Source organism: Megalopta genalis, chromosome 4, assembly GCF_051020955.1.
Source record: "Megalopta genalis isolate 19385.01 chromosome 4, iyMegGena1_principal, whole genome shotgun sequence".
Taxonomy (NCBI): Eukaryota; Metazoa; Arthropoda; class Insecta; order Hymenoptera; family Halictidae; genus Megalopta; species Megalopta genalis.
In genome coordinates this window covers 15,312,508-15,325,217 of record NC_135016.1, presented here as the reverse complement: position 1 = coordinate 15,325,217, position 12,710 = coordinate 15,312,508, and the positions used below count along the sequence as shown (strand labels likewise).

Here is a 12,710-nt window from a genome sequence, read left to right as displayed (position 1 = left end):
TTTTTCAATGCTAAATGCTAAATTTGCATGCTATTCGTACAAAATAAAAAATTTACTTTGAATCGTTGTACTATTTATGCAATTGAAATTATATCATCCTGTCCGTACACTTTTAACCATAACATCATCCAAAATCGTAATGAAGTGAAAAATATTCGTCGAATATAAATATACAGGATGTCCCAAAAGTCAGTCGCAATCGGGAAATAAGGGGTTCCTGAGGTAATTTAAAGTAACTTTTTCCTTAGCGCAAATGCAATCCGCGGCTTTGTTTACGAATTATTGACGAAAAACACTGACCAATGAGAGGTGAAATCAGCTGACGCGATGCGGCCAAACCAATGAACTGAATTGGGCTTCGTCCGCTCGTTGGTTTGGCCGTCTCGCGTCAGCTAATCTCGTCTCTCATTGGTCACTGTTTTTCGTTAATAACTCGTTAACGATGCTTTGTGGAAAAGTTTTGTGAAGGAAAAAGTTACTTCAAATGACCTCAGCAACTCCTCATTTCCTGGAAATATCATAATTTTGGCACATCCTGTAGAACAGTGAAAACATCGAATAGATGTAACAATTTCATTGCATGATTTCACTTCTATTGATGCCACAGAAAAAAGATGTACCTCTTTATTTAGTTCTTGTTTTTTACGATCGATACGGACAATTTTTATTTTGCACAAAGATCCTCGGTCTATTTATAACGTTGCGAACACTTATACGTGTTTGATACTGTTTATGGAGAGCTAGACATCTTTAACGCACCAATTATCCCGGAGATTTTTTAATTCTTTTTTTGAAGATCAAAAGATTAAGCTAAATTCTCACCGTACACCACGCGATACAGCGGTCTTTCTACCTTTGGAAACCGTGAAGGGAAGTTAGAACTCAGATTTCGTTTCCGATTCCGTTTCCGATACAAAATAAACTAGTTCTCGATATCATGTGCTATTGCCAGTGGTTCTCAACACGATCGACCGCTTTGTTTATACTGGACGAGTCATACAACTTGCACACTTAATATAACTTTTACATTGTATATCTAATTAAAAAACGTAAAATACAAAAGTTGTAGAGTTTTAAGTTGGGGGCGGGAGATGAGCTTTTGTACATAGTGTAGTTTTCGAAATTTCGAAGTCATCTTCCTCTTTTTTGAAATAGAAATTCTTATATTGCTCATTATGTATCGAAAGAATATTAAATTTCAAGTAGAAAAGTATTTGTGAAATAATAGTTTAATTCAGAAAATCATGATGGTTTTTCACAAAACCGCGCGGCATGTGAAGTGTTAAAATAATTCTCGGAAATTCCTTTCTTTTTGTCCAAAAACACCAGGCATTCTATAGAACGTCTGCATTTCATACATTGCCATTGGCAATATTCAACACTGCGCAACTTGTAGGAATTTTTAATTCGTTATACATTATGACTCTTTAATTGATGAGCAATCGAAAATGAATTAAAACGCGCGCAAAAGTTGCTCATCGTTTTCACGGCAATGACACTCGAGAATTTATCGCGTTGGAGACTTTACGTAATCTTGTACGATCGGTTATCAAAGAGATTTTGGAACTTGATATTTCTCGAAAACAGAACCGCATTTGTAACGTATCTTTTAGGAACGATTTGCCGTTAATCCCTTACGACAATGAAAAACGTACCCGTTGAAAACACATAACCGAATTTTAATCGAACTTTTTGAACAAGATCATTCATTTCATTTGACCTTGACAACGAATTGATTCGTTTACTTAATTGTCCTAATTTCATCCGCAAATGGGAGATGGTCGAGTGCTATGGTAAAATTGAAATTAAATATATATAGAATAGCAAAATGTGTTTGGACATGATTAACACGTTAAACGTTATGGCAGTCACGAGTGACTGTCGCGACATCAAATTTAAAACATTATGTACTTGTGTGTAAATAAATTTTAAATAATTTAGCAATTACAAAAGAATGTACCTAAGTATTACACTCGTTATCAAACAAAATTGTGATGAGGATTATTAAAACACGGTTGTCGTAGGTTTCTCAGAGCGTTATAGCGCAGGCTAAACGGAAAGAAAGGCAAAACGGGCTTGGCGCTCAACGTGTTAAGGAACAAATAAAGGAATGTGCGCCGCCAGAACTGCTGGAGAGAAGAATATTTTTCAACAGAATAATGCCGCAGAATATACTGAAAAAGTAGTAAAAAAAGTACATTGCTCGAGAAGAAATTCGCGTTTTGGATTGGCCGGCAAGGTCACCCGATCTTAATACCATTAAAAATTGTTGAGGAGATTTTGACCGAGCTGTACCGTAATTTCTCCGACATTGTCCTTTAGCTTGGAAACAAAAATAGACAACTTCGGAAGAGGAGATACAATTATTCGAGCCTCGCGACTAGTTTTTATAATTGCAAGACTCGAATAATCGTATCTCCTCTTCCCAAATTATTCACTTCTGTTCCCAAGCTGAGGTACAACGTGACAGAAATTACTGTACATGGAAATGACAGACAATTTGGAAAAATTGTTGATTTAAAAAAATATGTTCAGGATGAGTGGGAGCAACTCTAATTAAAAAACTCTATAAATCTTTGCTGAAGAGAATGATCGCAGTTATTAAATGGAAAGGAGAAGCCGCAAAATATTAAGCATTCATTTGTTCATTTATTGCTACACATACTTTTTAGTTAAACGTGCCATCATTTGTCCCAAAGTATAAATGCTGGATGCATTCGCCTGAGCCGAATCCTGTCGTAAACGGATAATGAGAATCGAGCTTAACACGCCATTTGTAGAGAATCTACCCTAAATATTTCCATAAAATCAAAGCAGAAGAGAACTGCCATAAATCGGACACTTTTATTTACGACAAAATAATAAAAAGACTGAACGATTTATCTATATAATTCTAGTTTGAAACATTCAAAAGATCAGTCGTTTTACTATAAAAACGCAGGGTATAAATGAGATTCTCCTACGTTTACTTGATTTCGTTACTTGACTTCTGTTTAAGTTGAGATTGTAAAAAATCTCGTAATCTCGTAATTTAAAAAAGAAAACAAACTGGCGCACGTCCTTTAGTATTTCGTGTGGGAAGTCAAATGGCACTATTAGTTCTTTTAATGCGTTTTCAAGGTTATTTCAAGCTCACCTTGTTTCGTGTTATCATAAACCTATATTTTTTATTTTGGAATCGTATTCTACGTTCCATATACCAAAAATAGAATGTTTCAAATGCAACGTACATCTACGTTTAACGCCAAATGCAAACTGTTTTATAGAATTTCGCGCGTAAGCTTTCATGCACAGAAGTGCAAACATTGTAAGCCGTTGTTACTTCAAAGTTACAAAATATGATTCCGAAATAAAAAATATAGGTTTATGATGAAAAAAAATAAGATGACTTTGAAATAAGAAAAAAGAAAAAATATTACTTTCAAGAGTACAAAAGAATTACTTGTCTGCCATAGCTACGTATTAACCCTCGGGTGGCGGATTGCTTTTACAACTATACAATTGACGATGTTCATGACGATTCTCAGCTGTATTCATCAATTTTACGAGGCATATTTTTTAAGATATTTCATGTAAATTTATTAGTCTTTCTGTTGTTTCTTAATAGTATAACACCCATTATTTCGCTGATGTACAGAAAATTGACTAATCAGATGATAATTTAAATAACCTCAGTCAAAATAACCCGGTAACCGCAGGCCGGAGGTTAACTGGTAGTGGCTGCAATTACGTGTGATTAGATATTGATAATATACTTAAAAAACCAAGTATAATCTTGTTACAAAAAGATTCACAAATGTTTGGATAACAATAATGTCTCAGTCATGGTAGTTCTACCCTAATTTAATCAATGAAACTGGAGAACGTAAAAATTTATCACAGAGGAGGCTACTTCATTTCCTTTACATTCCAAACATCTTTAGTAGCATGCAGTTTGTTCCGACGTATTAAAATAATTATGAATTTTGAATACTTGTGGAAAATAAATGTCACCCATATATGACCGACGCGGCACTAAACGTTGAATCGCGATAAATACAGGGTGTTTCAGGGTTATACCGACAAACTTTAGACATGAAGTTGAACCACAAAACAAACGAATTTTTCTTGCGTAGGTTGTACTCGCAAATGCTTCCTTCCAGAAATATTTATTATTACTAAAGTTCTAGTACTTAGTAATGTATGCTATCAAAATAAATCAGGTTTATCATATATAGTGATGTGCATAATTATTAAATTGCGGACTTGCGTGCAAAATAAAAATTGTCTGTACTAATCGCAATAAATAGAAGTCGAATGGAACGTTCTTCCTTTCTAGTTTGTAAGGATAAAACACTATTCTTTGTGATATTTTACGGGATTTGTTCCCATAAACCGAAGACTGTTGATTTTTGTTAATTTTTCATAGAGGTCTAGTGATTTAAGTTTAAAATTACTTAAAATATAAAAAAATATAATATAAATGCATTTTATTTTTACAAGAATGCCAAACCTTTAAAATGACGAGATTAACTTAAATAAATATCCATTGTTAGTATAAAATTGACGCCTTAGAAAAGCATGCGCCTCTGAAGCGTATGGTTATCTTTTACGTACGTTGTCATATGGTTATCTTTCTAGGGTTAATAATTCGAACATATTAGCAATAATACGTTGGCATTTGAAAAGTCTTCTAATACGTTTACTACTTCAAATTGCAACCACTGAATTCTGTTATAAACGCATAAATTCCGCAGTTTAATGATTATAAACTCAAAGAAGTTTTTACATTGTTAACGATACCTAAACGAAAACTTAACATATCATCGTATTTGTATATTTCTATATAACAAATACTACAAAATTGACTCATGCAAATACGATATTTTGTTAAGTTTTTGTTTTAAATATAAAGGGTGTCACAGCTAAAGGAGGCCACTTATAGTGCCGTGAATGATTAGAAACTCACAGTAACTTTTACATTTTTACCAATGCTCAAGCAAAAATTAAAAAAAATTATATATTAGGTCTACCGGAAAGTTCTGTCCGATAGTGTCACTTCAAGTTTCAATCCATATGCACATGTTGATTTGAGATATATATGATTATCTCTCTTTATCATTGCATTTACACGCATGTACTCTCCTAAATAAACTGAAACTAAGATGTCTCATGTCATTATTAGGTGAGACGCGATCGTGATAACATGGCTACCGATGATAATGCCAGAACACATGCTGCTTTGGCGACTCGTCAGAAAATCGCAGAGCCAGGCTGGGAAATTCTGTCACATCCACCATACTCTCCAGACCTAGCACCCTCCGATTATCACTTGTTTCTCTCTTTGCAAAACTTTTGACAGGAAAAAAATTCAAAACTGAAGCTGATGTCAACCAAGCACTAGTTGAGTTCTTCGCCTCTAAAAATAAATCATTTTTTAAAAATGGCATTTACAAGTTGTCATCACGCTGACAAGAAGTCATAAGTAACGATGGAAAGTATATTCTACAATAAATATTATTAAATGTATGAAAATTGTATTATATTTCAATTCAAAAACGGACAGAACTTTCCGGTAGACCTAATATGTATATTATTGTGGCCAATTGAATATTATTAATATAGAAATATACAAATCTGATGTTTTATTTTGTTTTTGATTAAAAATCACTAAAAACGTAAAAATTACTTTAAACCTATAGTTATTCCAACTACTGAATATTATTGGAGAAAATTGTCCTATATATTATTAAAGATAAGTGTAATTAATACATATGTTGTCCAAAATGACAATCTCCAGTTTTGGAGACAAGCATTGCACCAATCAATGACAGGAGAAGTGGCTGTTATATTGTCATTTTATTACACGCTTGCACCATTCTGAATTGTAATGTTTGAATGTTATTAACAGGCTTTATCATTGATAGATGGAATGCTTGTTTCCAAGTCGTAGATAGTCATTTTGGACAACATATGTAATAATTTCAGTTATCTTGAATAATAGAATAACAATTTTCTTGAATAATATTCAGTGGTCGGAATAATTATAGACTCAAATCACTAGTCTGCGGATCTTTATGCAAAATAAAAATCGTTTAACCTCATTGTAAGAAACGTAAACCTCATGAAAAAATGTCTACTCTATTTCAATCTCTTGAAAGAGTTGTACATAATATGAAAATATTCTCAAATCCCTCTGACGTCTTCATAGTTTTTTATTAGACCTAATCATTTCTGTCAGAAATCCATAAAATCCGTAGTCCAGTAATCACAGTTATCTTTAGTAATCAATACAACAATTTTGTTCAGTAGTATACCTAAGAATTATTATTATTATCCAATTATTTCGATAGCGTAGATTATTAAGTCCTGCAACTTTAGTAATAAATATCTCTTGAATGAAGCATCAACGAGTATACTTCCAGAGGAAAAATTTGTTTGCTTCACGATCCTAAATCCACATATGTATATAAAGTTGCCGGTTCAACCCTGAAACACCCTGTACGGACAATTACGAGACACGCGTCGAGTGTCTTATTCTCTCATCGAGCACCCTACAGGTTCGGCGACGAAAGGAAAAACGCGTGGAGGTTCTAGGCGCGGTGCGGTTATTAAATTCCGTGTCCGCGGTGGAACGACTCGCGTAAACGAAACATTAAGCGCCCCCCCCCCCCCCCCCCCGCCACGGGCTCGGATGGGACGGGATTAATGAAAACATTCACGCATCATTCATTAGCGGAATGAAATTGTCCCCGGTCGCGTAGGCGTCCGCCCCGCTGCCGTCTCTGCGCGCCCCTCGCAACCCTCCATGTCCCTCCGCGCCGCTCCGCGCCCCTCCGCGCCCCGCCGCGCAGCCCCGCGCCTCGACCCCAAGGATCACGCGGCATCCGCTGAACTTCTGGTCGGCGAGACCTCTCTCGTCGAGAGAGAATCTCTCGGATGGTTCGAGGTTGGTCCGGGTGGCGCTGCCGTCTGCTCTGGTAGGGATGCTCGGGGGTGGTCGGGGTAGGTCGGCAGAACGAGACGATGTACGTGCGAGGGAGGGAACGGAGCGTCGAGATAGTCGACGAGGACGCTGGGTGGTGAGTGCCACCTTTTCGGGTACTCCTAGGTCCTACCGTCAGGACCAAGGGGCTTGTTTCTTTGGTTCTCGCGTTCCTCGAGGGAAACAAGAGAAGGACAGATCGATAAACCGGCGTTCGAGCCACAGGCCACGGCGTGTTCTCTCGGTTGGCTCGGCTGTGGTGCGTGGGTGCGGGTGCGAGTGCGTGGATCCTCTGTTTTCTCGCGTGCATCAGGACCGAAGGACCGAGGGAGGCTGTCGGAATCTCGCGGGGTGCGGCCACGACGATGGTGAAGGCCCCGAGCGTGGGACCCTCCGCCGGGCCCCAGGGGAACAGGAAGACCCAAACTGGCCCGGAGATCGCGATTAATCCGAGGAACTTGCAGGCAGAGTTCTCGGTTCCAACCCCGGGCATCCGAGCAGATGGCAATTCCTTCGGCAAGACCACCGCCGTCTATCATCCCCAGGTATCAGGATTTTGGCCAGCAGAAGCGTTCCGTGCTGTCCGCGGACCTTTTGTCCGCGTTCGGCCATTCGTTCCTCCGAATTTCTCGGGTCCGTTGACCTCTTTGTCCCCCGAAGTTTGTTTTGATAGCTCAATTCTCTCTACCTCTTTCTCCCCGTCTCTCCCTCTGCCCCCTCTTTGCTCCCTTTTTCTTTTTCTCTTTTCCGTGCCCTTCCAACCCTCGCACGCCACCCTTTTTTTTGTTTTTTTTTTATTCTTGCGTCGCGGGAAAACGGTTCGACGGTAAATATTTAGACACCCCGAACGGCTGATAGCCGTTTCCGTCGCTCCGGTGCACCGACAACCTCCTGCTAATGCGTTTCGTTGTTTACGCGTGGACATTCGTTCAGGGGGGTGACGGTTCTTTCCGAACCATGGTACTACGGTCTATTTCATTAGCGACCAATTGCCGGAACCCGATGGTCGAGGTTTGACGAGTGCTTATCTACCTCGAACGCTATTCTTTTGTTTGTACTGTCGTGCTTCGGATTCCTTTCCGACCGCGGCTTTATCGAACACTTGTTTCCGCGTTTCGATGACTGCCCGACGAAATTCGTTGTACTATGTCCAACGACTATCGTTTGTTTTCTGCTCTCCTTGCAGCCCCTTCTTGTTCCTTTGGGTTTTAGTGTCGCATCGACTGCAAGGTCATTAGCGACAGGCTCTGTACAATTGTGCGTGAAATTTTTCGGTTATATCGTTTGGTACAACTGAGTTTTTCCACGGATAGCTTAACCCGCGGAAGGTCGACCATCCGTCAGGACGCAGGAAGCCGATCTAGGGTAGTTTTGGACCCGCACTAATAAGTCACCTTAACACGTTCGCTATCAGCGTCACACATGTGTGACGATCACGATTTTATGTTTCACGCAAGGAACATGAGATTTATTTTATGATATAATATATTGTACCGTAATATGTATCGTATTGTAATATTATTTTATTTCGGCATTTTTATCATAGTTCATATGATGATACGATGTATTTCATACGATAAATACAGTAAGTATAACTATGAGTCCCAATGACGCTGATAGCGAATGTGTTAAAAATGGTTTTTCGGTTAATATAATAAAAAGAATGTAAAATATGGGAAAATTATTTTTTGTTCGTCAAAATAAAATATTATACATGTAAAGAATAGGTGAGATAATAAAAAGAATGTAAAATATGGGAACATTATTTTTTGTTCGTCATTGTCACTATTATATACTTAATAGTAGTTTCTTAACAATATATTTACGGAGCACTGAAAACAGCTGTTTTATGTTAATTTAACTGAAAGATGCGATAAGATATTTATCGTGACTTTTAACGTGTGTTGTTGCGATGTTTGCCGAATGTAATATGTGGAATCGAACAGATAACTCGTAAATGTATCTTTACAATCTGAATAATCGTAAACTAAAGAATTAGTGAGCCGTCATTTTGACGGATTTTGTAAATCTAGTGTTAAAGCGGCACTTTGCTGTTCGCCTCTATGCTGAATACAGATAGGAACTGCGTTTAGTGAGCGTAACATTGTTTACATACTTTAGAGATTAAATGTGATCCAGGGTTGGCAGGCTGAGGGTTAAAGTGTCTATGACATGGTCTTCGGAGGTCAGGGATGTGTCCGGGTAAATTTCATATTTTCGGCTCCGCAGGTTAAATCTGTTGCATTCGTGCAGTAAATGGGCTGTTTTAACGGTTGGTTGCACGAGTTGCAGGTCGGTGGGTAAGATGTTTGCAGCAGATATTCATGGGTGATCCTCGAGTGTCCGGTTCTTTTCTTTAAAGAGCCTTCTCTTTATTCGATCGCTTTCGCAGTAGATCAGATTAAGGTTCGTTTCAAAGTTGTCCATGTCACTTTGCACCGAACGACCGTTCGTGTCCACGTACTTGATCTTTGTTTCAGCGTAACGCAAACAAAGTGCACGCTTTAGCCGTGAAAGTGGGAGAAGCTTTTGCCGTTTTTCTTCTCGGTTTTTCATCTTTCCAGTTTCGTTTCAGCGCGTGCTCATTATCGTTAATTAACGAGGCGTGCCGCTGTCCGTGAAACATTTTTCATCGGAATTACATAATTATCGAAGCTGAAAACTGTAACAACTGTCTGCTAAAGTAGCCCTCATTATTTCTTTCGTCGCGAGTTAATCCGATCGTACGCTTCGATTCTTCCGAAATTCCCGGTTTAACCATTCTCGGACAGCGGGCGGTGGCTTGGTCAATTCTGACTCCTACGGCTATTCCTAGTTTTCTATTTAATGACATATACAGTTTTAATTCTTGCGTGTGCGTAAATATGATTACTACGGAGGAATATAAAAGCAAGATGCTGTGCACGTAAATTCGAAAGACAAACAATTTTTACAATTGTCACAAAAATTACTATATTTGTTTTGATATCCCGCACAAATAAAACATCTAGCTCGTGCGTTTGTTTTTTTTATTATACTACATACATTACACATAATGTAATATATATAATAAAGCGTAAAAGAAATAACTGTATGTGCTAGGTATTTTAATTACTAATTAATAATTAAAATACCTAGCACATACAGTTATTTCTTTTACGCTTTATTATATATATTACATTTATATACTATATATATATATATATATATATATATATATATATATTACTACTATTATATATATTACTATTACTATTATATATATTATATATATTACTAATTAATAATTGATTAACTAGTAACTACTAATAATTAATGTTTTATTTATAATATATATTGTATTATCTTTAATCACAATAACATAAATACAGTAATTATAACAAAACTATTAATTATAATATAACTATAAAAAAACCGAGAAATTTCGAACGAACGAAATAAAATAAAATTGTCGAAACCGCATACGCGCGTTCGAACTATGTCAGGTACAAAATTATGAAAGAATAATAAAAATGAAAATTATCAAAGCTATAAGACACTAATTTGATACAAAGCAAATGAAATCTGAAAGTATAATACTATAAAACCAATATCGAAATTACAAAACAGAATATGATTCATCCATTGTCAGTGCGAGTAAACATTTGACGGTACTGTAAAATTTGCCATAGCCATCGCCGACTAAGGGTTAAAGCGAATTACTCGGCGAAATCGTCTTAATATTTAAAAGTCGATTTACTATTGCCACCCCTGCCCCAACCCCACCCACCATTCGTTTACACCCGAGAATTTCACGCGATTTCGCGTTTTCCAGCGAATTTTCGTGATTTGAAAATTATCTGATCCTACTTCCTCCAGTTGACTGTCTCCTTGCTCAGCCTCGTCCGCGTTCTTTCTTCAGATCCTCTTTCGATCTCCACGTGATAGTTTCCGCCCGTTCCTCTTCGTTCCACTTTTGTCGCCAGACGTTTGCAATTCAATGATGGCCGGAAGCTTCCACGGTTTGCGAATAAATTATTGATCAATTTAATAAAGAAAATCCGCGGACCGGCTGAGCCGCCGGTGGCGGTTCGAAAAACCGAGGCGGGAATTCATGAATGAATGGATGCGGCGACCTTTCCGTGAAACACGTAATCTTTTAAAGTCATTGATTTGCTCCAGCTTCTTTCTTTTCAACCCGTTGCTCAGCCTTATCGAAAAGGGCAAGAACACAAATGAATCAACCTCCATTCTTAATATTACTACGCGAGCCCGCTTCATTAACCAGTGGAGAGCCGGCTTCATTCTAAATTTATGTTACCCGATAGCAGTATGAGCATCTATATGTTGCACAGCTTTGAGTGATTTCCTCTTCCTTAACCGGCTAGCTGTTGCAGTCTCTTGCGAAAGTGTTTAAGTCGTTATAATTATACTGTGTACAGGGTGACTTCTTTAAATCGATCCAGTCAAATATCTTTGAAAATATTGATAACATTTTTCTAGGTGAACGCGTCGAGGGCATATGAAGATCAACATTATTTTTTTGAATGGAATCATATATTTTTTATTATACTAGTCGATTCAGCTCGTCATTCTCTTTATAAGAACACTAAGGCATTTATTGCGAAAAGTTATTGATTTAAAAGATATTTCAATTCTTATAATGCATAGTGTTAGCATTCGCCTATCTAAAATTCGTGTTCAAAAGTACGACCGTCAGCCTGAATGCAAAGATTTACTGTTTTCTCTAAAAGATACTAAAATTCAGATATCTTCTAAACCAATGGTTTTTCGCGATAAATACCTTAGTATTTTTATGAAGAGAATGGCGAGCTGACTCGATTAGTCTAATAAAAATTTTATCATTCCATTTAGAAATATAAACTTGACTTTCACATGTCCGCGACGCATTCGCCTAGAAAAATTTTATTTGTGTCAGTTTACGTGACCCCTAAAACCATTAAAATTTCGTTTGAAACATTTTTCAATGTCGTCGACGGTTTCGAAGATACTTGACTAGATCGATTTCAATGGGCCACCCTGTATGTATGATTTTCTTCACATTTTGTTTAAATACAATATTTTTGTAAAATACACGAGAGTGTTCCGAAAAGTTGGGACCAATCATATACTATGTGTTACTGGGGTCAAGAAGATGAAAAATGTTCCTATTTTGTGTTCGAAAATGCTGTATTGAAGAGATTTAACTGTTCAAAATTTATAAGTGTTGGTTTATAAAAATACGATAGAAAGAAGATCAGTATCGGAAATGTACTCAAAATGCATTTACTATTATTTCCGATACAAATAGAATATTTGAAAGAGTTCGAGAATCACTAATTCGACGAATGAAAGTCTGCATTCTTGCAGTGGAAGCATTTCTTATAATTGCTACAATAAATCATAAATTTCTTTGACAACTTATTTCTTTTCAATCAAACATTTTAGACGTAAGTTTGTATGAACCTTTTTCATCTATTTGACCATAGTAGCACATAATATAAGTATGATACCAACTTTTCTGGATACCTTGTATACATTAATAGGGACTATCAAAGTCTAAAGAGTGTTCATTTTATCCTGCACATTGAAATGTATTCGTTACTTTTGCTGGTATAAAAAAATATGTCAGGTCCTATATTTTAAAAGTCGCTTAAAGGCCATAGTGTCAGAAGTCGTTGAATTCGTCTTGATGTGCATCTCAGAGATGCATTATAAAAAGTAGGGGTTAACACCGGTGACTGACACTGTATACTTTCCGTTCGGATTGCGCCAGTGACCTGTGTCT

The 12,710-nt window shown here is 37.1% G+C and overlaps 1 protein-coding gene across 4 annotated transcripts in view; it reads left to right on the top strand.

Annotated features, from left to right (window-relative positions):
• Positions 1–7,012: 7,012 nt before the first annotated feature.
• The window catches only part of LOC117217425 (uncharacterized), a 367,343-nt gene continuing 361,645 nt past the window's right edge, over positions 7,013–12,710 (top strand). For 2 of the 4 annotated variants that reach the window (XM_033465133.2, XM_033465059.2), the window contains exon 1: positions 7,026–7,509. In XM_033465133.2, the coding sequence (XP_033321024.2) occupies positions 7,330–7,509 (180 nt within the window). In that variant the 5' untranslated portion in view covers positions 7,026–7,329. Of the gene's footprint in view, positions 7,510–12,710 lie in introns of all 4 variants that reach the window. The other 2 variants (XM_033465290.2, XM_033465211.2) reach the window with 2 other exon arrangements.